At 42.8% G+C, this 27,252-nt stretch overlaps 1 protein-coding gene across 2 annotated transcripts in view; it reads left to right on the forward strand.

Annotated features, from left to right (window-relative positions):
- The window catches only part of CWC15 (CWC15 spliceosome associated protein homolog), a 126,550-nt gene that overhangs the window by 18,773 nt on the left and 80,525 nt on the right, over positions 1-27,252 (forward strand). For both annotated transcript variants that reach the window (XM_069639234.1, XM_069639235.1), the window contains one exon: positions 5,982-6,070. In XM_069639234.1, the coding sequence (XP_069495335.1) occupies positions 5,982-6,070 (89 nt within the window). The remainder of the gene's footprint in view (positions 1-5,981; positions 6,071-27,252) is intronic.

The raw sequence follows: 27,252 nt of genomic DNA on the forward strand, positions 1-27,252 counted from the left end.
TCCTGCCAAAGGAGTTTTGAGTTGGGAGCGTGCTCTATTTGGGGCTCTCATAGCATTGATGGCCACCTTCTGCTTGTGTTCCTCTTCTTGGACTAATTCTTCAAGGTCTAGCCTCAAAACTTTCCTCGGATCTCGGGCGCCAATTTCCCAATAAATTCTCCCCTAATTACCACTTTACTTGCATCCATAGTAATCTCCAATCCACCTTCCCAGCCCCCACCTCATTCTCCCTAAAATAGTTCTGTAGCACCTCACGTTTGTCAGAAATGCAAGATCATTCAGTACTAGCTCGTTCAGGCACCGCACCACACGTTTGTATTCAATACTGGAGGAGTATGTGCCAATATTCTCTATGACCAGGGAGTGAACTGAGAAACCCTTTATTCCAATATCAACCGTTAATAGCTTGGGCACTAGTGTAGCAGATATCAAAATCATGTCAACCCTGGAATAGCCTCTGTGGACTGCCAAGAAGAAAGTATATTCCTGGTCTTCTTGGTGGAGAAAGAACCAGGTCTCAATTGGCCCCCAACGCCCTGAATAATACCCTAACGTGCCCCTATTCCTTTGGTCCGCTGCCATAAGAGGGTGTGGGGGCATTTAATCTGTTACTGGGTCTATCACACAAAGCCCCTCCAGTTACTACCTGACCTTCAGAAACCCCACCTAACACTCCACCCTCCCCCCCCCCCCCGCCCAAGTTGGTACTTGGGTGCCCCTATTGTGGACTACCGAGGCTATGGGAATAGCCTCTGGTATAAAAAATACACAATAGTGGGTAGAACATGTCCACTGCCACCAACTAGGTGATAGTATATGTGACTAAAAAGTCACAGGAGCAGAGAGAAGGGGATATGAAGTATCCCTTTGGCTCTCCACTGAAGGTGGTGTGTGCTAATAGGTCTATAAAGTTTTGGGAGAGATACTAAGTATCTCTATCCTTAAGAACTCTAGTTACTTGAGGATGTAAAAACATAATCTTAAAGGAGGACCCTTGCAACACTGCCCATAAGCAGCTGTGGGCCGCAGTAGTAAAACACAGATGCCTTTATGAGTTATGGAGCAGACAGACTCTATAGTACAGGTAGAATACAAAGAATAGAGTTCCAAAAGACAGAGCCCACAAGTACGAATGAGTGGAAAAAGGCGGACATAAGCAGCGGCTTGGGTCAGAGGGAGAGTTGCCTGGACACTTCTGCGTGCACAATGCTCTGGAGCGACTGCTTGAAATCAGGTAAGCAATACCCTTTTCCCCACACACAGTACCTTCGGTTTGAAGAAAGTGTTCGTATTGGCTTCTCCGTGATGTGGCAGCTCTGGACCTGACCGCCTGATCCTTGGTCTGATGATGAAAGGCAGGACAATGGACGGTGTCTCGGCAGTCTCGAGGGAGGACCTGTAGCACGACTTTCAGCAACGTCTTCGTTCACTCTGCGGTTTACCGGTTGTTAGGCAAGATTGTATGCAGTACACTTTGGGTGCACTACAACAACCCTGACCACCCGGCAATAGGAACCCAACCTTTGGTATAAGTCTGTACTACACAGGTTGGTAGCATGTTGAGCAGCCAGACTCATTTCAAGAGGGGTCAATGTGAGCTGTAGGGGAGTCGCAGAGATTCACAGTGACAAACTCTTACACACAAGGTTTCTTGATTTAAACAATTATTTATTTAACAGTCAGTTTGAGTAAGCCTTCTTCAGAAGGGGCAGTATAATAGTAACATACACTCCAAAATACACTAGTTTCCCTAAATCGGCAAATACCCATTTGGGATGGCACACACATACTTGCTGCACCCTCAAAGAAACAGATTATTAGAATAAAATAAGAGATCTTACCAATATTCTGAAGCAGGTTTTTGGTAACCCCCAATACAAAGTAAGTTAACCCCTTCCTGGAAGGAGGGCTAAACACAGAGTTAGAGGGAAGAAGAGATATTCAAGGAGCAAGGCCAGGCCAAAGTTAATTGGACAAAAGTCAAGGTGAGCTCAAGCAGTTCTTGCATGTAGGTAAAAGTCTTGCACAATATTTTAGAAGTCTTTGTAGAAAAGATTATTGGACTATTGGATTTTATCTAACTCTTGTGAGTGAGCCAGAAAGTAGGGCAACAAGCTGATTGGGCTTGTGAGGTAAAGAAGCTGTTAGCAACTCTACAGAAGGAACCAAGACAAGTCTCCAATGAGAACAAGTGAGGTTACACAACAAGAGGTAAGTTACAGTACCTTTGGTTAAAAGAAAAGGGGTTTGGCTGGCTTGTGTTCCTGTGCATCTCTACAGATCGTGTGTTACTGGGCCTCATTCGTGGGGACATGAGGGAGGGCGTCTGGAGGACTCTTGCAACGGGATGTCGGCGACACAAAAGGACCAACTTCTATTCAGTGGCACTTTGTGGTTTCAGCTCCTCGCGTCTCAGCCAATAGCACCAACGCGGACTCTTGCCTATTGAGATGGGCTTTCCTTGCATCTGGGGTCCAGCACTCTGTTGAGGTGGCTCAGGCTCGGCCAGACCTGCTTCCTGGGAGTCCGGAGGATCTTCCTGGAGCTCTTGGCCAACTTAAAATCAACGCACACGAACTGGTGTTCCTCTCCCTGACTCTTTGGTTCCAGCAGCAACTGCAGTGGAAATGCAACCAGCTTCGAGAGGATGTCCAGGTGGCTTACCTTTTGTAGAGGAGGTCCCAAGCATGATTCGCACTCCAACCGCCCATATTGAAGTACCAGGAACGTTCACGCTGAAATATGTGACGTATGATGATCAAATAAACCAGCAGAGAGCCGCAGTGGGGCTCTGTCCAGTACCCATCAGACTGACAGCACCTATTGAATTACTGACACCTAAGAAAACGTGGAAAGTGAGGTACCCATTGAGAAAACCATATCGACAAGTGAGACATAATGATTGTCAAAATACAATACCTGAAGATACTAAAAGAAGACGAATGGTGACGTCACAAGAACCCAGACTGACTCGCATAAAGAAGATATGACGACCTGTGAATGATGAAAAGAGATGAAACGCCATGGATGTGACATCCCAGATCTAAAGTGAAATAAGTGATGTCAAATCTTAGAAACTTATGCCATGAGTGTGATGAGGATGTTAAGCCAGTTTAAAGGTGTAGATCTGCAAGGAACCGCAAGAAGCAAGAATTCATGAGGCTTGCTTAAAGCTTACTAGTAAGATAGATTGTGGCAAGCGCCACCTATACATATCTACCTCAAGAGGAGCACTTTATACAAGTATACTTCTACTATGCACAAGAGCAGAATCAACCGAAGGTTATTAAAGGTTTCAAGAGGAGAGCCTCGCAGCAAGCAAATCAAGAATTAAAAACAAACTCAGACAAAGGCAAGTCATGCCAAGAAGCCAAGGTCATATCGGCTGAAATAGACCCACAGTGGATACAATTAATGAAGAAGAAGAACCGAGTATCCTATTCTGAAAGGTCAAGATAAGCTGCAGATGGCTGGCTGAATTAAATCAAATACACACCTTGCATGAAGAATAAGACTATTTCACGGTGTCGAAATCATGTGTCCGAGCAAGCAGAAGGGATGAAACTTTCACACCTACGTATGGACTTGTGCCATGTCCAGGCACCTTAACTTTTTCAGACCAAGATGCCCTCTCGAAGCCAAAATACAAAGAAATAATTGACACGCGACCACTGAAGTGATTGATTGTTACAATAATTGGAGGAAGGCTGGTGGTTCAGACAAACTCCCTGCACCTGGCTGGCTATTCTGCACGCTAAGCTAGTGGAAAAGTATGAGTGGGGTTGATGCTAACCCAATCATAGTGGAACAAGTTATCTAGGGTCCTATAGTTAATAGAACCAATGAGAGGTGGTACTTTTAGTGAAGTGTACAGTAGCCATTTTGAAGGAAGGGCTTAGATGCCCCACCTGACACTGTTTATCCAGTCCCTTCACTTCATTACCAAATAGACATATAGCACCTATATTAAAGTTACCTTCCTAGAACCAATTGAATTGCATGCCAGATTTAAGCTTTACACGTCAGTGATGACGAATTTTTAGTATAAATGATGTTTTTTATGAAATTAGTTGGAGTTGAAGCGAGAAGGAAAATCGAGCGATTGCTGATATTGATAAACTCCCTGTTTTTTGTCATTAAACAGACTCCCTTTGCCAAACTATTGAGTTGTCATTGATTTCATGCGAGAGTATTAATCGCATCCCCATCCATCTCGAGGGTGCTGCTACTCATTTTAAAGTGCTGTTGGGGCACCCCCAGCTCTCTGGGCTGGCTGGGGGTCCTACTGCACACTGGAGTTGATTGGTTCTACCAACTCAAGGGGAGAAGTCGTCCTTACAGGGCTTCTCTAGTCACAACAAATTTGTAGCTTCAGCACAGCAGCAGGGCTTAACAGGGCAAACCAAAGGTTCAGGAGTTGCAGCAGGTGTCTCTTCCAAGTTCTTCTTTGGATTCCTTCCTCTAGTGGTCGACTATGCCTTCCAAGCCAAAAAGCCTCACTTTTTATGCAGGTTTCTCCCAGTCACCCAGCAAGGTGGCTGTCCCAGCCGGCCTATCACCTAAGAGTGCATTTCTGTCTCCTAGGAGACTAAGCACAGGGAGTTTCGGACACCTCCCTCGCTTCCTGCCCCCGCCAGACACCCTGGAGTCTGAGGCGGGCTTCACTCGTGAATCCCGCCAAAGACAAAATGAACAAAGGGACCAAACCTGGTTTGGCGCGCAGAGTAAATCTCAAGAAGGACCTTTCCACAAAGAAATGGGGGGGGGGGAGAGAAAGAGACCAGGGCCAAAATGGCACCCTTGGGTAAAAGCACACCACAGTAGTTAAAAGTAAACCACTGCACCAGCCATTCATTCAGGGAAAGGGTAACATGAAATTGTTACATGAGAAGCTAGACACAGGGTACACTAAGTAACCACTCCAGCATGCTATCGTAAGATGGTGTGTGCTGGGTCTAGAAAGTTAAGTGTAAAGTAAATTTCACTTAATTGCTCTTGGAAACAGTAGTTTGTTTATCCAAGAGAAGGTATTTAAACCTTTGGGAAATCTGAAAGACTTCCCTGTGCCACTGCACTGAAGGTGCTGTGTGACACAATGTAAAAGATGATGCCTGAGTTTGTCAGTCCCCACAACCAAAAGGAAACAGTGTCAAAATTCCATTTAAATACATGTGGGGTGGGGGTGGGGGTGGGGGTGAAGAGGAAGAGGGAAAAAAAGGGTCTCTCTCTCCAGGTTAAAAATGAAGTTCCAAAATCCAGCAAAGTTGCTGGGGGCCTCTAAATTAGAGGGGAATGAGCACATGTCTGAGAATTCTCCCCAACACCGGTCAATCTTCTTTGCGTCATGCAATCCCACACTCTGAGGGGGAGGGGGGTGGTCAGGTCTGGGCGAGTTGGGTCGGATCTAAAGAGCTGGACGGATTCGGTCTTTCCACAGTGATGCACTTGAAATGGGTGGCAAGTCCCCTTGTATTGGGGGGGACACACACTCACACTCACACTCACTCCATTGAATGTGGTGTGTGCCAATCTCTCAGACTATAGAGCTTTGGGAGAGGTACCTTAAGACCTGTAGTTGCTTGAGGATATAGAATCTTAAAAACAGCAACACTGCCCAATGAGTTGTGTGCTGCAGTAGTAAAACACAGATGCCTTTAAGAGATATAAAGCAGACAGACTCCGTAGTACAAGTGGAATACAAAGAATAGAGTTGGAAAAGAAGGGCCCACAAAAATGAATGAGTGGAAAAAGGCTCCACTCTTTCAAAAATTGAAAGAAACTGTTCCAGAAGTCCAGCAAAGAGTGCTACGGGTCTCTCTAGGAGAGGGGATGAAGCATGAAAATGATAAATCGCCCTAACACCCAGCATATGTTGTCGCTATTGGATCTTCTGAGCCTGGCCGACCTATTGCGTATGCCAATGCTTGTTTAATATAAACCTTCACTTCATGTAATATAAAAAAGACTCCTTTTTGTTCCAGAGCATACAACATCCTCATCTGTGTCTAAAAAGCCTCGCCTTGATCAGATTCCTGCAGCCAACCTTGATGCTGATGATCCGCTCACAGATGTAAGTAACTTTCTTCGTGCTTGATATGGTGTAAAAGGTAAGATGTGGCGCATGTCTTACATCAGTTTTAATGTATTTCTGCAGTATAATGAAATGATATTTTATTTATATTGCGCTCGTACACTAGTGTTTTAGAGCGCGACCAGGAAAAAAGGGAGGGGAACAAGGGAGAACAAAAAAGAAAACGGCGATCTGTGCCCAGTGATATTTAAGAAAGCGCAAGGAAAAGGGCAAGGTGCATGGTGGGGGGGAGGGGAAGTGCAGAGCAGAGAAAAACAGAAATAAATATAAAATAATGAATAAGGGCGATAAACCATGGTAGTTGGGCAAAGTTTGAATGCAGTACCCTCTGGGAACACTACAAATGACTATGACTACAGGTATAGGCAACCCAGCCTTTGGTATACGTTTGTACTACAGAGTTTTGGTAGCGTGTTGAGCAGCCAGGCTTATCTCAAGAGGGGAAATGTGAGCTGTAGTGGAGTTGCACACAGATTCACAGTTACAGGTATTCAAATAAACTCTTACACTCAAGGTTTCTTGCATAAACAATTATTAATTTATCTGTCAGTTATAAAGCCTTCTTTAGAAGGGAGCAATATACTAGTAACATACAAATATACTTCAATACTGTACACTCTGAGTTTCTGAATCAGAGAAGACCCTTTTGGGATGGCCCTCAGACACAACCTACACCTACAGGTGACTTCAATGGCAAGGGTGCTGAGGACATTAACATCTTACTGTTGGCATTCAGAACACTCTTAAAAAGTTGGTAAAAGACAAAGGTTATTAGAACATAATAAGTTACAAATATTCATAAGCAGCGCCATTACTTTCAGATATCCGTTAGAAGAGTCATTCAATTCAATGGGCTAAGCCCAATTCAATAGGCAAACGTCTTTGTATAGGATGCAGCACGGAAAAATATTTGCACAAGTTCCTAGGATTCTTTGGTGAAAATAACAATCAAATGTAGGGCCACAAGCTGATTAGACCCGAGTGTTGTGGAAGTTACAAGCAGTGTAAGAGTCAAGTTCTCTTAGATTTGTTTTACAGTACCTTGGTAAAGAAGAAAAGATGCCGCTGATGACTTCTGTTCCTGTGAATTTCTGCAGATGTCACTGTTCCTGGGCCTCAGTCGTGGGGACAAGTGGGAGGACGTTGGGGGACTCCTGCATTGGGACTGTCAAAACTGGCAACCGGCAAACTTCACTTTGTGGCTGTTTCGCGTTTCAGCTCCTTGCAGTACAGCAAATGACAATAAGCACGGTTCCTGGCTGTCAAGGCGGACTTTCCTTGCTTCTCTACTTTGCTGAGGGGCTCAGGCTTGGTCAGTCCTGCTTCGTGGGAGTCTGGAGGATCTTCCAAAAGCTTTAGGCCAGCTTAAAAGTAACGCACACAATCTGGTGTCCCTCTCCCTGGCTATACGGTTTCCTGCAGCAACTCTGAGGAAATTCAACCAGCTCCTAGATGGGTGTCCAGGTGGCTTACCTTAGAGTTGATTGGTCCCACCACCTCAAAGGGAGAAGTTGTTCTTGCAGGCGCTTCTCTGTCAATACGAACTTGGCAAGTAGTCACTGCAGAAGGGCTTCACCGGATAAAACGGTCCAGGAGTTGCAGCAGGTGTCCTCTTCAAGCTCTTTTGTTTCCTTTGTCCAGTGGTCGACTCTGCCTTCCAAGCCAAAAGTCTCGTCTTTGATTCAGTTCTCTCCCATTCATTCCAGCCTAGCTGTCACTCACCCAGCATGGTGGCTGTCCTTGCCGGACAGTCAGCCAGCCAATCACCACAAAGTGCATTTGAGTCTCCTAGGAGACTAAGCACAGGGCGTTTCGGGCACCTCCCTCACTTCCTGCCTACCCCAGACACTCGGGCGCCAGAGGCGTGTTACTCTCGGAAACCGTGCCAAAGACTAAATGAACAAAGCGACCATACCTGGTATGGCGCACAGAGAAACTCTCTAGAAGGACCTGGTGAAATAAGTAGACCGGGCATCATTTTAGCAAAGATGGCTGTACGACATTTTGAAAAAGATGGCTTCCATGGCTACTTTGCCGGAGTTGCGAACGGTCATGGTAAATGCAAACCAAGGTAGTTCAAAACTAATCCACTGCCACCAGCCAGTCCATTGAGGAAAGGGTATCGTAAAAATCTTTACATGAGCATTTAGCCACAGGGGATACTAAGTAACCCCTCCAGCACTCAATTGTAAAATAGGGTGTGGTTGGTCTACCAAGTACAATGCTAAGTAAAGTAAATTTCACTTTACTGCTCTGGGAAACAGTTGATCCCATATAAGGTATTTAAACCTTGGGAAAATCTGGTAGACTTCCATGTTGCACTGCACTGAAGGTGTTTTGTGACACAATTGTAAAAGATGATGGCTATGGAGTTGGCTAGACTCCATAACCAAAAAGAAACCACACAGAAAACATATTGAATTGGAAAGTCCAAAGTTTAAAGTGTAGCAAAAGAGCTGGAGGGCTCTAAGGTGGGAGGAATTGGCCATTTTTGAGACTTCTCCCTAACACTAGTGCAGCCAGAAAGTGGCAGGTGAAAGTTAGTCATATAAGGTATATCTGATAAGTGCAGAAGGAATGTGGGAGGGGGGCTGTATGTGTTAAAGATACAGAGCCCTAGTGCAGAGGGTGGCCTGGAAGCAGTGCAGGAGGGTGGCAGGGCGAGCAGGTACCTGGGCCCGAATGACAAAGGTTGGCCAGGTGCATGATGACAAGAAGAGGAAACGGATCAACAGGGGAGGTGGGGGATAAAGGCAGAGGTAAAGAGGAAGGTCTTGAGATGCTTGCGGAACCAGAGATGGTTTTCCTCAAGTTTCAAGGTGGCCGGGAGGCTGTTCCAAAGCGAGGCCCCAGCCGAAGACGGAGATCTAGCCCCAGCTCGTTTCTTGGCAAAACTACTAACCCTGAGGGAGTTGCAAGTAGAGGCGCGACGGGGCTCGAGAGGGGAGGTCTTTACGGAGGGATAGTTGAAGGCATTCTAAAGATGTTTATGCTCCCAATCCAAAAGACCATTGTTTTTTGGGATTTATTTTAAAGTTATCTGTACATACTGAACCATCTTTGTTGCATTTTCTTTTTTGTATCACTGTGAAGTCAGAGATTTATTTCTTAAGAAGACTCTTTCTCCCGGGTATCATTGCATCAACTGGAAATGCATAGTGATGCTCTTCACACTTGATCAACTGATGCCTTAAACAAGTTGCACCCTTGATTTCACTTTTATTGACAGTGTTGTAGTGTTGTAAGTGTTGTAGTGAGGGCCAGCTATTTAAAAATGGTAATGATTCTTTTTTGTTTTAATTTTTTCAAATTCTTTTACACACCTTCTTTAATAAGCATATTTTCTTTACCACTGGTAGATGTGTAGGTGCCCACCAAAATCTCAGAACCTTGTACGCAGACCAGCAACTCTTAACCAACCACATATAAGCAGCTTAGCAGTAAAATAATAAAAATACCAAAAACTATAGCATAAATTGTCGACATTCGGTCTATACTATAATTGGCATAGGCAAACATGTATTTTCCCCATGGCTTCACTTCTCTTCTTTCTCTTAACGTTTGCCAGTTCTCCTCAGTCAACAATACCCCGCTTGTCAATAGATTGTGAAGTTCTTCATTTTGCTTGACATATTATAGTACTGCTCACTCTCTCTCTAACATGTTCCTGGACCTGAGAACACACTGTAACAGACGCCATGAAGCTTCCTTAACGGATATTATATTTTCCATTGCCAGGCCCCCCACGCTTTGACCCACCACTAACATATAATCAAATCCCCCCGCTCCCTTCTGTTTTCCAGAAATGAGGCAGTGTTAAATGAGCTGCGTTCAACATGTGGGTGATCAATGTCGTCGTCGGACTCTTCATAGCATATGTATCAACCGACACATTTCCCAGAATCGCCACTACTGGGTCTATGGGTAGTTGTTTCCCTGATAAATCTTTAATATGCACCAAAACCTATTTCGAAAAGATTTGGTATTGGCGACAATTCCTACACATGTGCCCCTTATCTCCAGCAGAGGGGAGAGGCAAGGGGAGATATCTTATTCTCTGAGGGGTGAGATATCATCTAATAAAATGTTGTACCATGTTTCTGTTATTGTACTGCATTTGGCCCTCTATGCTCTTCCGCAGATGTGATCCCAGTCTTCTTGTTCAATAGTTGCCCCCAGTTCCTTTTCCTATTTTCCATGTGTTGAAGGCATCATGAAGCAAGACACAAACAAACTTAAGGGTAAATATTAGGATGGTAGAAGGCCTAGGTTTCCCTACACTAAGGTGGGATTTTCCTACCGTGGCGAAACTAAGGAAGGTTTGAGTCAGAGTTCAACTTGTAATTGGTTATTTATTGTAATTGGTTATTTAGAACGCACTTAATACCCAGAGATTTCTAAGTGCGGAACCGGTGATCGAACCTGTGTTGCTTCGCGTCGCCTTGCTTTCAAGGCGAGAGCGTTGCCCCCTGAGTTATCCTCCCGAGAACATGTCTGTGTCCAAAGCCTATACTTGCCCTCACAACTAAAGCTAAACTGTGTGTAGGGATGTCAATAATCAAAGGAAATAGTGATCAACACAAAGTTCTGAGCTGCTTCCAGCGATCAGCTTCTTTTTCAGCTCCCATTCCCCCAAGTTCAAGAAAGTTCCAAAAAAGTCTTCGGGGCTCTGTTCCAAGCAGTATAGTTCAACAAAAAATGGTCTTGAAACTTTGCCCCAAAACAGCAGGTGTAAGCAAAAGGTTTAACCCAACTTAGTCAGCTTGACCATATTCCTGGATTGCCTCATCCATTCACTGGCAGTGCCCCTGCTTGGTTTTATTCCACAATGTCTTTTGGTTCTCACAGTTCAAGGTTCACTGCTCTAGGTGCAATTCTCGGACCACACGATCTACCCACCACACATCGCGCAACCAGGATACCTCTCTTTGTGGCCTCTTTGCTTTATGTATAATATTTACACTTCGAATGAATGTGTCCTTCCACATATTCCTCATCTTTGATATTCAATATCCAGCTTCAGCTACTTTTTTTTTTTTGTGGCAGAGGGCGCTGTGCGTCGATGCAGCCGACTCGATGTCCTTAGAGGGCCTCTGCCTCGAGGATGTCATTGAATGTATATTTATGCATGCGCGAGGAAAACCTCTTCATCTTCGACACAACCACCCCGAAGACCGGGTTTAAAGTGTCAGGATTGCGGTTCCAAGATGTCGATAACCGATCCGCATCGAGTATGCTTCTGGTGTCTCGGTGTGGAGCACAAGACTTCAGCCTGCTCGACATGCCAATCAATTACTGGAAAAGCTCTGAAGGAGCGAAAGGGGAAATTGCTGGTAGGTAGAACCCCCATGAAATCCCCATCGACTACCCCATCAAAGAAACCTTCTTCCGACGATGCGAGAGGCAACTCTCCTCGAAGGAAGAAGGTGAAAAGGTCCAGGTCAAAGATTGGCTCCCACCACTAGTCGTTATTGAGGAAGTCGAAGAGGCACCATAATCGCCTACTTTGACTTCGTCTGACTCCTCTCCTGAGAGAGTTAGATCTTGTTCCGACAAAGGCCTCCACTCCTGCCAAATGGTAAGCATTCAGGTTAGAAATGTTGAAAAATAAAATCCCTCGACAAGCCATGCTCCTACTCTGCCTTCTAAAGCCGGTAAGGAAAGGGCTTGAGCCAAATCCTGCGCGCCCTTAAGCCCGGGACGAAGGCCAGATCCACTTCAAGAGCCGTTGAGGCCTTGACACGATGAGGAATCATTGAAAGATCCTTCGAGCCGCAAGCAAGTCGAAGAATAAGTCGAGGTCATCGACACCACCCCCTCGATTCCAGCTGTGCCCTCGAAGCCGGCTGCGCCCTCGACACCATCCATGCCATCGAAATCTGTGGTGCATTCGAAGTCGAAAACCACTTTATTTTCAATGGACTCCTCGAGCGTCGGGTTCAAAATGTTTGTTTGAAACCTTTGAAGCTCTCACCAGATAAAACTTATATTCCTTTACCTAGAAAGGATTATTACTAACCTCCATTTATGAGGACAGTGAGCCAATGTCTCCGATGGCTTTATATCAGAGGAGTCGAGGCTAAAAGATCTTTATGAAAACTTAAATGGCCAGTGGGGTGGACACTTCACCAGAGCTAGAATTTGGTAAACCTGAATCTGATGAACATGCAGATATACCGCCCATCTAAGAGTGACAAGCATCTTATCTAACAATCCCAGCAGATAGGCATGACAAAAGGATAGATGCATGGGCAAGGAAAGTATTTTCTGCGGGTGGCATGGCTCTTAACTCAGCCAACTCCACATGTGCCTTCGCAAAGTTTTCATTCACTCTATGGGACTGTATTTCTATGGCAGCTGAGCATATTCTTGAAGGGGATGGTTTCCTAGCTATTGTTGGAGACAGCAAAGAAGTCATGTGTGAGTCTCTTCAGTCGTGTCTGGATTCTGCTGACTGCATCAGCAGAGCCATGGCGGCAAGCACTGTTATTCGCAGATTTTCCTGGTTATGGAAGTCTGGATTTGCACTGGATATGCAAACTAGACTCCTTAACATGCCTTTAGATAGGTCTCACCTTTTTTTTTGGTTGCAAGACTGAAGAAAGCCTTGAGAAGCTGCAGACCTCGAAGGCGGCTTTAGATGCCACTATTAGGCAGCCTCAGCCCTTTCGCCCCAGTGGCCTTCCTGGAGGGGTAGATCCTTTCGCTACTTCTGAGTTGGAAGAGCGAGAGGACTGGCTGGCCAAAGAGGCCAAAGAATATTCCCTCGTGGTGGACGAGGGAGAAGTGCAAAGTCTGCTCAAGCAGGGGCAGCTTTACCAACAGCCACTGCTTAGGTGCTTCAAAACCTCTCTGAGGTCTTAGTCACAAAACCCCAGTGGGAGGCAGAATGTCTCTGAATCTGAAAGAATGGCCAGACATTACTTCAGATGCTTGGGCATTAGACACCATAGCCCAAGGTTGTTGCCTTCCTTTCTTTCAGGGACCTCTGAACCATTCTTTGAGGGTTCCAAAGCAGCTTATTGTGCAGGAAATGTTGACCCTGCTAGAGAAAGGTGCTATAGAGACGGTATCTGTAGCGGAGAGGAACAAAGGATAGTACTCTGCATATTTCCTAATACCCAAAAAGGACAGAGGACTGAGACCCATCTTGGACTTGAGATACTTGAACAAGTTCCTCAGGAAGGACAAGTTCAAGATGGTCCCACTTTCCCAGCTCCTTCAGGCCCTCCAGCTCCAGGATTGAATGGTGCCATTGGACTTTCAGGATGGGTCATCTCAACGTCACCTGCCACTCTCTTCACAGACTGGGTTCGAAGTCCCATATAACAACATCCCAAAAGCCCCATTCATTGTGGCTGTATTAGATACATCCTTGGGAAAGAGCTTGCCACCCGAGGTGAGGGCTCAAGACATCTACAGATGGTCTCCAGGTTTCAGAGTGCCCAGCGTCTCCCAGCCTTTGACTTTTTGAGGTTGCTCAGCCTCATGGCGTCCTCCATTGTTGTGGTGCCAGAGGCTCGCCTGAGAATGATATCCCTTCAATGGGCTCTCAAGACTCAATGGTCTCAATTCTCAGGCAACATATCAGACCTGTTAAGGAGAATGTTCATTTCTGTGCTAATTCCCTTCAACCATGGGCAGCTACTTTTTGTATGGTGACACACAGCAGCTTCAGTGCAGTATCACAGAGAAATCCTTTAGATTTTCATAAGGTTTAAATACCTTTTTGGGTGAGCTACAGTTCCCAAAAATAGTAAAGTGAAATTGACTTTATTTACCTTTTTCTCTTTGTAGGTCCGGGACACGCATTTATGTGGAGTGCTGGGGTGTTATTTAGTAGCCCCTTTTCCTACATACCCATGTATAAATTTCTTATGTTACCTACTACTTTAAATGGCTGGTGGCAATGGTTTAATTTTCCTACCATTGGGCTTTCCTGCCGCAGACTGTATCCTCAGCTGCAGTTTAGCACCCATGGGTGACCATTGTGTCAAAATGGCCCCAGCCTTCTTTTTTCATCATTCCTTGTTTGTGCGGTCTTTCTTGGGTTTAACTCTGCGTGGCAAACCAGGTTTTAGCCCTTTGTTCATTTTTCCTTTGTCGGGCTTCAGTACTGAATGCCGCCTCTTGCTTCACTGTCTGCAGGGCAGGAAGTGAGGGTGCTACCCAAAACTCCCCTGTCCTTGGTCTCCATGGAAACCTGAATGCACCCAGACCTAGCTGGCTGGCTGGCTGGCTGGCTGTCCTTGCAGGACAACCCCCCTGCTGTGTTAGGCTGTGCATGAATGGGAGAAACCTGCTTAAAAGGCGAAGCTTCTTGGACTTGAGACAGAGTTGACCACTGGGAAGAACAACTCGACAAAGAAACTGTGAACAAAGCTTGCTGCATCCTCCTGGACCGTTGAACTGTCCAGTGAAGCCCTGCTGCTGTGCTGAAACGTTTTTCTGATCGACAAGCGAAGCTCTGGATAGTAAGACTTCTTATCTTGGGTTAGTGGGACCAACCGTGCCCCCTGCTGGGAAAGAAATTTCGAAGCAGCCAAAGCTGGATGTGGATATATCAAAAGATGAAGAATACGTGGGAGGTCTCGATCCATTCGAAATTGCCGGTCCATACTGTCAAACGCTCGCCACATGTCTAATGCTATCACTGTCATCCGTTGACCCGCTCTTCTTCCCCAGTCTGATATTTAACTCTCTGTATATGTTGTTATGGGTAGATCTATCCTGAAAAAATCCCGTCCCGCTCAGGAGGATCGTCATCAATCGGGTCGCTCAAACCTTTGCATATAATTTGAATCCCCATTAAGAAGTGATATTTGCCAATTGCTTGAGCATTTGCTCAGGTCTTTTACCGCTTTAAGCACCAATATTGTTGTTGACTGAACCATATCCTGTGACACTATCCCCTTTTCCGAGACTGTACAGAAATCCCTTAAACATTTTATAGTGGGCATAGGTAAAACCGTCCTGCCCCGGTTTTTATTATGGGGCAAATCTATGCTCTTCCCATTTCCTCCTGGGAAATGGGAGTCAATAGTTCTCGCTCTGCCATGATATTTTAGGTAGTTTTCCCTCGAGGAGTACACCTTCCTGGAGACCTAGCTCCAGATCCTCTGCTCTCATTATCCCTCCCCATGGTGGTCTTACACCTTAGCCGCTTCGTCCCGTTGCAGTACACCCCATCAGCTCTGCAATGTCGTTTCTGGTTTGCTGTTTATGCAGTTTAGCTGCTAAAAAAGTTTGCCTTATTACCTCTTACAAATGACTGTTTAGTCTGCAGCATCATCTGCGCCGACCAGTCAGCCAGATGCGTCTCGAGCTGGGAGCGTGCTCTAGTCGGTGTTCTCATAGCATTGATGGCCCCCTTCTGCTTGTGTTCCTCTTCTTGGACTAACTCTTCAAGGTCTAGCCTCAAAGCTTTCCTCGTTCTCGGACGCTGATTTCCCACACATTCTCCCTTTATTACCACTTTACTTGCATCCCAGATTAATCTCAAATCCACCTTCGCAGCCCTCAGCTCGTTCTCCCTAAATAGTTCTGGAGCGCCACTCATTCAGGCGCCGCGCTCATCAATCTAGTCTCATCCCACTTCAGCAGATTCTCTCTATGACCAGGGCGTGATCTGAGAAACCCCTTATTCCATTATCAACCGTTAATAGCTTGGGCACTAGTGTAGCAGGTATCAAAATCATGTCAACCCCGGAATAACCTCTGGGGACCGCCAAGAAAAATGTGTATTCCTGATCTTCTTTGAGAAAGCACCAGGTCTCAATTGGCCCCAACTCCCTGAATAATCCCTTAACATGCTCCTATTTCTTTGGTCCACTGCCATAAGAATGTGCGGGGGTGGGGGCTTTTTATCTGTTACCGGGTCCATCACACAAAGCCCCTGCAGCTCCAATTACTACATGACCTTCACAAACCCCCACCTACATTCCCAGAAAGGTATTCACGTACTGAGATGTTCATTTGGGTGTATAAGCTTCTACCAACGTGAACAATTGCCCCTCCATCAGACCTTTAACGATTAACATTCTACACTCTATATATGTATTTTCTAGCTAACTTTATTCCCCTTCCAATTAGGGTCACTACCCCTTTTCTCCTTACTAGAAGCAAAATCCTGTATTGGTTATCAATCTAGTCTCATCCCACTTCAGCAGATGGGCTTCCTGAAGGAACGCTATAGATGTTAACCCATGTGTGTAGAATCGACTGGCTTTTTTGGGGAGCAATTAAGGCCCCGAACATTCAAGGTCACAAAGCCACGGTCACCCATTGGGTTTCAGAAATGCTATATTGCTAGCGCCTTTTGCCTGGTATCGCAAACGTAATTCCTTCTTCCCATCGCCCGTTAATCTGTCGACCAGAAACTAAACAAAAAGTTAACCAATCCCCCAAAATGATTTCTTAAATTCCCCCATGTGGAAAATCACCCAGAGTACTCTTATCTGTGACCCAAACCACTCTTGGCCCCCACCCACCCCCATGTTCAATACCACTGCAATTTCACAGCTACCAACGCTGCAACTCCCGAGAGAACCCCACCCCACTAAGTGCCAGTTCCTCTCCTCCAAACTCCGACTACCTCTCTGAACTAAACCACTCTCTACTCCTACACTGTGCTCACCTTTCCATCCAGTAAAGAAACGTTCTCTAACTTTAACACTGATCTTTATGCTCCCTTCTCCTCGCACTACCCTCTTATTGCACTTGCTCCTAGATCCTCCCATCCATGGCCCTGGATTTCACCTCTCTGCACCCTACAACAACATTGCGGATCAAGATTTGCACTTGCCAAATGTCAAGACACTCATCTGATCTCCAACTCTATCTCACTGCTCTTCAAAACTATTCCTCTATGACAAACGTGACTTCTGTTCGCTCTCATTTTGTCCCAGTGCTCCCAACCTAGGCACCTCCAAAAATCTCTCAACTCAATTCTTTCACCTTCTAAGCCCACCTCCATCCCCTTGCTCTCTACTTTGCTTCCAAAATCTACCATTCACAATACCCTTGCTGCTTACCTCTTTCCTCCACCACTTCTACCCTCCTTTCCCGCTACCATGTCTAATAAAGTTCCTCTTGTTCCATGAAAGTCTCTTACTCGGACTTGAATCAACAGTTCCAAATATTCAACCATTGTTTCTCACTCCACTGGTGGTAGAAAGTCCAATGCAACGTCTTTCAAATAATACGGATATTTCCACAGTTAATCTGTAGCATCAATTCTTTATCAGGATGACTCCACAACAATTCACAACCTCTTTAGTGGTCTTGCCACTTCTTCTCAGAATTCAACCACAGTATAGTACTTCAATTACTTCTACCTGCTCCACTCACCTGCCAGGTCTACCACTACAAAGTCCCTGCCCTGGTATATTCGCTTATGAAAGGTTCTACTACTAGTACTTCTGTGATGTGATGTGATTTACTTCAACCAAAGTCGTTTAACCTTCCACAACATCAGTTTTGACTACTACTTCTGGGAAGATATGAAACACATTGGTGCTCCTTTATGCCACACTTGTGATTGCCATATGCAATGCAGGTTATGCTCCTCACTTCTGCCATTTCTGTTTTCACACTTTTATTTTATCCAATGGCTGATACTGGCTTTTATTCCAATTCTCTTCTGAGGCTTGAATAATGCTTGTTAAGGTCATTTACAACATTTGTTTCTCTTATTTTGGCCATATGGCTCACCAACGGCTTGGTTCTTGGTTACCCTTGTGTCAGGTCCCCGAGAAATAGAAGACTTTAGGTTAGGCATTACTAATTAGGAAAGGTTCTAAACTGCCTTTCATTCTGGATCAGTTCATGGAGGGTCACAGCACATCAGAGCTCCAGTAATTTTAAAGAGGGAGAAACTAAAGAAACTAAAGAACTTCAGAACATCAGGATTTATTTCTTCAGAAAAAGCAGAGAAGAGAGAACTCAGATAAGTGACTATGTATAGTTAATACCAAGTTGAAAGAAAACAGTTTATTTTTTTAAGTAATATTACTCAAGTTCAGTTTAAGAAAACTAAATGATTTCAAGTTATTTATTGAAGAAAAGCCAAAGATGTATGTTGTGCTACTAATGTAAATAATGTATGGAAAGAAAAGTAACTGCAATGCTGAATTGAATGTTCGTTTACTGAAAGTGCACGCAGGTTTTCAAATATAAAAGCATCAGCTCGCGCGCGTCTTTAGAAAGTCAGCTGTGTAATTGTCAGGATCACATGGCACATTTACAGATGTTCAAAGAGACATTACACTAGAAAACTTTCATTAAGGAAAGTTTAATAAACATTTATTTTTTTAGCCTTCATCACATATTTATGTAAGAGAATTGGTTGAGTGATGTTTGGGTTTTGGTTCAGATTTAAACATGTCAATATTTATGTTTCCCTAATTATAAATATATAGAAGGTGCCTATTTCCCCAAGCCAAGATGGAGGTTCAGTTCAGCAACAGTGATTGGGGAAGAAGAATTGTGAGGTAGTTTGGAACATTGGCCAGAATTCTAAACTGCCTTTCATCCCAGTTTCGATAGAGGAAAGTTGCAGTTTTTATAGTTCTCATGATATTTAGTATAAGTAATTATAGTAATCCCTTTGAGAAAAATATTTAGTGAGAATAATTACTACAGAAAAATCCTTTAAGAAGAAGTGTTGTAATTCAAGAACAATTTACAGATGAAGCAAGATAAGTTTTTAAAGTGAAATGGTCATACCTTTGGCTTAACTCAAGGAGAAGTTTATTTTCTAACAACTAAGAAACTGTACTTATCTGCATTTTTAAAAGAACTATTACTTGTACTCTACTGCACGTGTAACTTATGAAAGAAAACAAATGTATGTTTGTTTTTTCTCTTGCGGCTGTGTGCGCGGAAATTTATAATAAGTAAAGTGTTTGTTTTGTATCGAGTATTTAAGATAGGATTATTTAGAGCGCAATATTTAGTATTGTATTAGTTTAACTTTTGGATATCATACACGTGTAATTCTAACTTCTATTGTGTAGTATTTATTAGATTGCACGTGCGTCTTTCATATTCGTTTTAACGTTCGAGTAAAGAACCCACTTGCGTAAGTTGCGTACGTCCTGATTTTAGTGTTCTTCACTTCCTGGTTTGGCGCATTAGCGTTTTCTAGTGGCGTCGTGTCGGAGTTCCGGCATTTTCTGTGTATTTGTTTCCTAGCGTGGAGCGGCTGAGCGTCGTAACGTGTAGCCAGTTACTTCCTGAGAGCGCGGTTCTATTTTTGCTTCGTGTCTCAGTTTTCAACTCCGTTCTGATTGCGCGTAACGTCATGTTCTTCAGATCAGCTGTTATTTTGTTTGCAGTGCGTCGAGTCATCAAATTCCTTCGGAGCATCGGAAGAATTGAACTAAATATATATGCAGATACTTATTTTTACTCCTTTTAAGGAAAAATGTAAGAAAGCTGAAAGTAATTCTATCAAAAGAGAAAAACCAACTGTTTGCAAAACTTGAAAAAAGTCAATTTCACACTGAGAGTGGAATTTTTAGGTTTTGTTTTATCTCCAGAAGGGTTGGAAATGGATTCAGCTAAGGTGAAAGCTGTACGAGATTGGCCACAGCCGACTACAGTAAAAGATTTGCAAAGTTTTATTGGTTTTGCTAATTTGTATCGCAGATTCATACAAAATTTTTCGCAGATTTCCCCTATAACAAGATTATTAAAGAAGGGAGTTAAATTTTAATGGAGTGAAGAAGCTGAGAAAGCTTTTGATTTTCTGAAAGATAAGTTTGTTATGGGACCTATTCTATTACATCCTGATATTGAACAAATTTTTTTCGTAGAAGCTGATGCTTTGGATTGTGCACAGGGTGCTGTCTTGTCACAGCGTCATCGTGTTACTGGACAGCTTCATCCGGTAGCTTTCTTTTCTAAAAAAATGCTCACCTGCTGAAACAAATGATACGATTTCTGATCGTGAATTGTTAGCAATTAAGGCAGCTTTTGTTGAGTGGAGACACTATCTTTTGGGTGCCAGACATCGAGTCACTGTTTTGACTGATCATAGGAAATTGACTTTTCTTCGATCTGCAAGAACTTTAACACCCAGGCAATTGCGTTGGTCGTTATTTTTTGCGGAATATGATTTTGTTATTTTATTTAAACTAGGGCGTCAGAATGGAAAAGCAGATGCTTTGTCTCAATGTATTCCTGTAAGTTTTAAGAATGATGCTTGTATATCTATGCCTTTGCTTGCGGAAAAGAATTTTGTCATTGCTGGAGTTGAAAAGGTTCAGGATTTTCGTGAGTCAATTTTGCAGTTTTTTACTGAAGATTAACTTTGGTTTGGGCGGCAGAAGATTCAGAACGTCACATTAAAGACGGTTTACCTTTTGTCGGGTAACAGTTGTATTTGCCTTCTGAAGAGTTGAGGCTAGAGGCATTAAAGAATTGTCATGATTCACCTTTGGCTTGTCATCCTGGAATTAAGAAAACTTTTGATTTACTTCAGAGAGAGTTTTGGTGGAAGGAAATGAAGGAAGATTCAGAGAATTATGTTAGGACTTGTGATTTTTGTGTTTGTTCTAAGTCAGAGCATCAGAAAGCAGCAGGATTATTACTTCCACTTCCGATTCCACCTCGTCCATGGCATACGGTTTCAATGGATTATATTGTGGATTTACCGCCTGACAGGGTTGTTCAACTATTCTTGTGGTAGTGGATGTGTTTTCTAAAGCTGGTCACTTTATTCCCATCAAAGGAGCGGCTACAGCAACATATTTAGCACAGGCTTTCTTGCAAAATGTTGTAAAATTACCTGGTTTACCTAGTCAATTAATTTATGATCGAGGATCTCAATTTGTCTCTAGATTTTGGAAATCATTTTGCAAAGAGTTGAAAATAGAGATTAATTTAACAAGTTACCATCCTGAAGGTAACGGTCAAACCGAGACAGTGAATCAGGAATTAGAGAAGTATATACAAAGTTATCTTGGTGCTGGTCAAGGGTGGTTGGAATTACTTTGGTTGGCAGAATTCTGCTATACTAATTCTACGAAGAATTCCACTTCCATGTCTCTATTTTTCTTAAATCGGGAATTCCATCCACGTTTCTTGAGAGGGGTGGTCTTGGATGATATTGAGGTACCAGATGTTGAAAGTAGGTTGGTAGCTATGGAACAAAATTTGAGACGAGCAGTTCAGGCTGTGGAAAAAAGTAAATTAATTTACAAAAAATGTGCAGACAAGCGCCGGAAAGCACCTAATTATCAGGTTGGAGATATGGCTATCTACAAAAAATTTACCTTTGAAGGGTAGGAATAAATTTAGTCCACAATATATTGGGCCCTTTGAAATTGAAAAGGTTTATTCTCCTGTTTCTGTGAAATTGAGGTTACCACCAGGATTAAAGGTTTATCCAACTTTTCATGTAAATTGTTTGAAAATGATACCAGAATGAATGATGTTCCTGGTCCTGTGTTTTCTGAAGATGATAATGAATTTGAGGTGTAAGCTATTTTAGATTCAAGAATTGTTCGCGGTCAGCTTCAATACTTGGTTGATTGGAAGGGATACGGTCCAGAAGAGCGTTCATGGGAGAAAGTAGGAAACATACATGCCCCTAGCTTGACTAAAAGGTTTCATCATTTACATCCTGATAAAGTTGGCCCTGGGTCAGGGCATTAGGGAGGGGGTACTATCAGGATCCCATGGCACATTTACAGATGTTCAAAGAGACATTACACTAGAAAACTTTCATTAAGGAGAGTTTAGTAAACATTTATTTTTTAGCCTTCATCCTCACATATTTATGTAAGAGAATTGGTTGAGTGATGTTTGGGTTTTGGTTCAGATTTAAACATGTCAATATTTATATAAGTTTCCTTAATTATAAATGTATAGAAGGTGCCTATTTCCCCAAGCCAAGATGGAGGTTCAGTTCAGCAACAGTGATTGGAGGAGAAGAATTGTGAGGTAGTTTGGAACATTGGCCAGAATTCTAAACTGCCTTTCATTCCAGTTTCTATAGAGGAAGGTTGCAGTTTTTATAGCTCTCATGATATTTAGTATAAGTAATTATAGTGATCCTTTTTGAAAAGAATATCTAGTGAGAATAATTACTACAGAAAAATCCCTTAAGAAGAAGTCATTGCTGTAATTCAAGAACAACTTACAGATGAAGCAAGCTAAGTTTTTAAAGTGAAATGGTCATACCTTCGGCTTAACTCAAGGAGAAGTTTATTTTCTAAGAACTAAGAAACTGTACTTATCTGCATTTGTTTAAATGAGCTATTACTTGTACTCTACTGCGCGTGTAACTTATGAAAGAAAACAAATGTACGTTTATTTTTTCTCGCGCGGCTGCGTGTGCGGAAAATTATAGTAGTGTTTTGTATCGTGTATTTAAAATAGGATTATTTAGAGCGCAATATTTAGTATTGTATTTGTTTAACTTTTGTATATCATACACGTGTAATTCTAACTTCTATTGTGTAGTATTTATTCGATTGCACGTGCGTCTCTTTCATATTTGTTTTAACGTTTGAGTTCAGTTCGAGTAAAGGACCCGCTTACGTAAGTTGCGTACGTCCCGATTTTAGTGTTCTTCACTTCCTGGTTTGGCGTACTAGCGTTTTCTAGTGCCGTTGTGTCGGAGTTCCGACATTTTCTGTGTATTAGTTTCCTAGTGTGGAGCGGCTGAGCGTTGTAACGTGTAGCCAGTTACTTCCTGAGAGTGCGGTTCTATTTTTGCTTTGTGTCTCAGTTTTCAACTCCGTTCTGATTGCGCGTAACGTCGTGTTCTTCAGATCAGCTGTTTATTTTGTTTTCAGTGCGTCGAGTCATCAAATTCCTTCAGAGCATCGGAAGTCTACAGAATTCAGCTAAATATATATGCAGATACATTTTTTCCTTCAAAGGAGTAAAACTTTCAGAAAGCTGAAAGTAATTCTACCAGAAGAGCTTTTATATTTTAGTGACTTATGAACTTTTATTTGAACAAATATTCTTCCATATTTTGTTTCATCTGCAAAGAAAAGAAAAGTGAAAAGACTACAATTGACTAAATAAAATCTTCACCAGAAGGTTATTAGAACTTTAAATCTTCAAGCAAGTCAATTCTGATTTACAACAATATTTAAGCCAAGGGAAAACCAAAGTTTTTAAGAATATAAGAATATTGAATTACACTTTATAGATATTTATTTGAGGAAAATAAGATCTTAAAACTATTAATGCCTATCAGCAATCAAGCATAGGCAGCAGATTTCACAGACACATCATACTAATGAAACTTCATCAATCCAGTTCCAGAGAGTAAACCATCTACTGAGTCTAATTATTCTGGGAGCCTGTGTTGTGTCTTGAGAACCAGTGAAGAGCTGCAGTTATCTTCTCCTCCATTCCCCTTTCCCCTTGGGTTTGCCAGTGTGGTAGTTTTATTTTTAAAATATTGAGCAGGCACATCAAGGGGGTCTGGTTGGCCAGCATCACTCCTGCAAGAAGATTCAAGACTGGACCTGACGGTAATCAGAGGCGTTCGTGGAGCGTCGCGCATTAAATGAATTCAAGAGAAGGACCTTGTAGCATGAAGCGGCGTGCCCAGGAAGTTCCTTTTAATACGTTTTAGTTACGTCGTTTCTGAGGAGATTTGTTTGAAGTCGCGGTCATCATTTTGGTGCACGGTTTTCATACAAAGCTGCATGCGGTTCCGAATTGCTAACGAGCGGGAACCAGTGGCAGTGCGCGGTCTCCCCATAGAAGGTGGCACGGAAAACAGCTTTTATTTTTGTTGTGCGTTGCGCGATCCTGTGGCAGTGCGCGATCGCGATCTCTTCATGAGAAGGAGGCGCTCATCTGTTTTACATAGTCAGTGCTGGCTTGTTTCTTCAGGTAGCGTGCGCGTGTCTGTTCCACGTTCCTTCAGCTGTGATTTTAAAGTTGATGCTTGTTTGTTGAAGAGTACTATATTTCTACCGATGAACTATATATCAAGTCCATAGAAATACAGTGAACTCTGCAAGTTAAGACATAATAGAATCTAACTGAAAATATCTATTGATTGTATGCTTTTGGAGCTCAAAGACATTCTTTGCAAGTGAAAAGTGAATTTACTGAAGAATCTTCAACAGTTATTCTAATATTTAACTTTCTGAGGAGTTTGAAGTCTTAAGCATTCAACTGAGAAAAGCAATTTAAATAATAAAGATAAAACTCCTCTAAGAGTCCCTAAGTAAAACTACAATCCGGTAACAAGGGATCCAGGGAAAGTTCATAATAGAATTGATAGTGAGTTATAAATTGAGTATTTAATAATTTGTTGTATGCTATATCCTTTGCAGGTAACCAGGGTTCTGAGCAGTAGAGGACTTTAGTATTTCCTGATCGTTTGTTTTGTTCTCCAATTCCCCTTTTCCCCATTCTGGTCAATTCAATAATTGTTCAACTGATTGTTGGATGTACTGGTTTGATGGTCTAGGTGGGCTAATCGTCTGCTCCTGCAGGAGATCTGGCGCTGGGACCTAATAGAATGAAAGGCCCACGTTGAAAAGACCTGCCTGAGCAGAGATGGAGTCTGAAATAGTGGTGTCTTTAGGCTCATTAGCTAGAATGCTTTCTGAAATGAAGGAAGAAATGTCTAAGGCAAGGAGAGAAACCACAAAGTTGAGTGATAGACTCAAGAAGTTAAGTGTTTTGGTGTATAAGGAAGGAGTAGAGAACGAAAGACCTAGTGTATCCGGTTGGGATCCGGAAAGGGAACCTCCCGTGTTATATCCAGAAGTAGAGAGAGTTACAGTAGGGAAGATCAAAGGGGTGGAAAAGCGTGAAGGGGGAGTTCCAGCGATTACTGTGGTGACAACTCCATTGGCTCCACCGGAGCATTTTTCGCGGGATCAACAGAAGTTTAAATCCTTTTTGATGCAATGTGAATTGCATTTTATGTATAGACCTGAGTCATTTCCTAATGAAAGAGCGAAGGTGGCTTTTTTAATATCATACTTGACTGGTGAGGCGGCTGCCTGGTCAGTTCCATTGATTGGGAGAGGAGTCGGGGAACTTGAGAATTGGGAGTTATTTAAAGCTGAGTTTAAAAAGATGTTTGATAGACGTACCTTAACTCTGTGTGTAGATAGTGAGTTACTTGAATTGAAACAAGGAATTAAGGACTTATCAGTTTATATTACACAGTTTCGAGCATTAGTTTTAGAATGTGCTTGGCCTGAAGAGAGAAAAGATCTTCTCTCTTTTTATAGAGGGTTATGTGAAGAATTAAAAGATGCCCTAATGAATATTGTTGGAAGACCAACTTCTTGTGAAGAGTTAATTACTCTTGTGTTAAAACTTTATGCTAGATTAAGTGAAAGACGTCAAGAGCGGAGGAGATCAGTTTTTGAGGGTAGACCTTGGGTACGCAGTGAGAGATCGAAAATAGATGTGGTTCAAAGAGATGTTCAGGTGTCTGGAAGAGAAAGACAGTTTAGACCTCCATTAACTAAAGAAGAGCATAAGAGGCGGAAGGAAAATCTTTGTCTCTATTGTGGAGGTAGTGGTCACTTTGTTGGAAATTGTCCCAGAGCCCCTCGAAGAATTTCTCATCGATTGGAAGAGGTCAGATGGTGGCAAACACAATTCAGGCATCCGTCCCGCACATCACAATAAATGTATCCTTATTTTGGAACGGAGGTTTGAAATCTGGGAGTCCTTGTGTTTTAGATTCAGGGGCAACGGGCAACTTTATGGATAAGAATTTAGCCATTCGCTTAGGAGTACCAGTAGTGTCAAAAGAAGTTCCAGTGCAGGTTAGAGCAGTAGACGGAACTCAACTCAGTTCGGGACCTGTAACACAAACTACAGAAGTCATTGGGTTGAAAATTGCTGATGAACATTGGGAAAGAATTATTTTTGAGTTGATTGATGCTCCTCATTTGCAAAGTATTCTTGGCAGACCTTGAGTAACGTTGCATAATCCTTTTATAGATTGGGCTAAAAGAACAGTGGAATTTAGATCAGAGTTTTGTTCAGAACATTGTGTTGTAGGTCTGGAAGAGGTTGAAGTTGAAAGACGGGAGAGTCTGGGAGAGTTTCTGGCTAATGGAGTAACTGAAGAACCGTTTATTGGGGCTGTGGTTGGAATTCTGCCTGAATGCTATCGTGAGTTTGAGGATGTGTTTAGTGAGCGAGAGGCGAATGAGTTACCACCGCATCGTCCTTACGATTGTAAAATCGATTTAGAAGATGGGCCCCAATACCATGTGGCAGAAATTACGCACTAACTGAGAAAGAAAATGAACATTTGAAGACTTATTTACAAGAAAATCTGGAGAAAGGATTTGTCATTCCCAATCACCTGCGGCATCACCATTATTTTTTGTGCACAAGAAGGATCAGAGTTTGAGAACTTGTATAGATTATAGGGCACTCAATAAGATTACAATTAAGAATCGTTATCCGCTTCCATTGATTTCAGTAATGATAGATGCCATTCAAGGGGCAAAGGTATTCACTAAGTTAGATCTTCGTGGCGCTTATCACTTCGTAAGAATCAGAGAAGGTGATGAGTGGAAGACGGTGTTTCGGACTCGATTTGGTTTGTTTGAGTATCAAGTGATGCCATTTGGACTCTGTAATTTTATCAATGAAGTCTTGCGGGGAGTAACTTGATGTCTTTGTAGTTGTTTACATTGACGATATTCTTATTTTTTCTCGAAGAGGATCAACATCAAGAACATGTACAAAAAGTATTGTTGAAACTGCAGGAGAATCATCTTTTCGCCAAGTTAGAAAAGAGTGAATTTCACACAACCAGTGTGGAATTTTTGGGCTTTGTAATTTCACCGGCTGGATTGGAGATGGATTCTAGTAAGATTAAGGCAGTTTTAGATTGTACATCCTTTACACAAGTAGGTGTTGGCCAGAGTTTCATTGGATTTGTTAACTTCTATTGGCGGTTCATTCAAGGTTTATCATCAGTAGTTTCTCCTTTGACTCATTTGTTGAAAGGTGTAAAATGTCTTTGGGAAAAGGAAGCTACGGAAGCATTCAGTTTTTTAAAGAGTACGTTTACCTCAGGGCCAATATTATTGCATCCTGATGTAGAAAAGCCATTTTTTGTTGAAGCAGATGCTTCTGATTTGGCCCTAGGAGCAGTGCTTTCAGAGATATCAGAGTACAGGACAATTACATCCTGT

Source organism: Ambystoma mexicanum, chromosome 7q (genome assembly GCF_040938575.1).
Source record: "Ambystoma mexicanum isolate Mex_15411 chromosome 7q, UKY_AmexF1_1, whole genome shotgun sequence".
NCBI lineage: Eukaryota > Metazoa > Chordata > Amphibia > Caudata > Ambystomatidae > Ambystoma > Ambystoma mexicanum.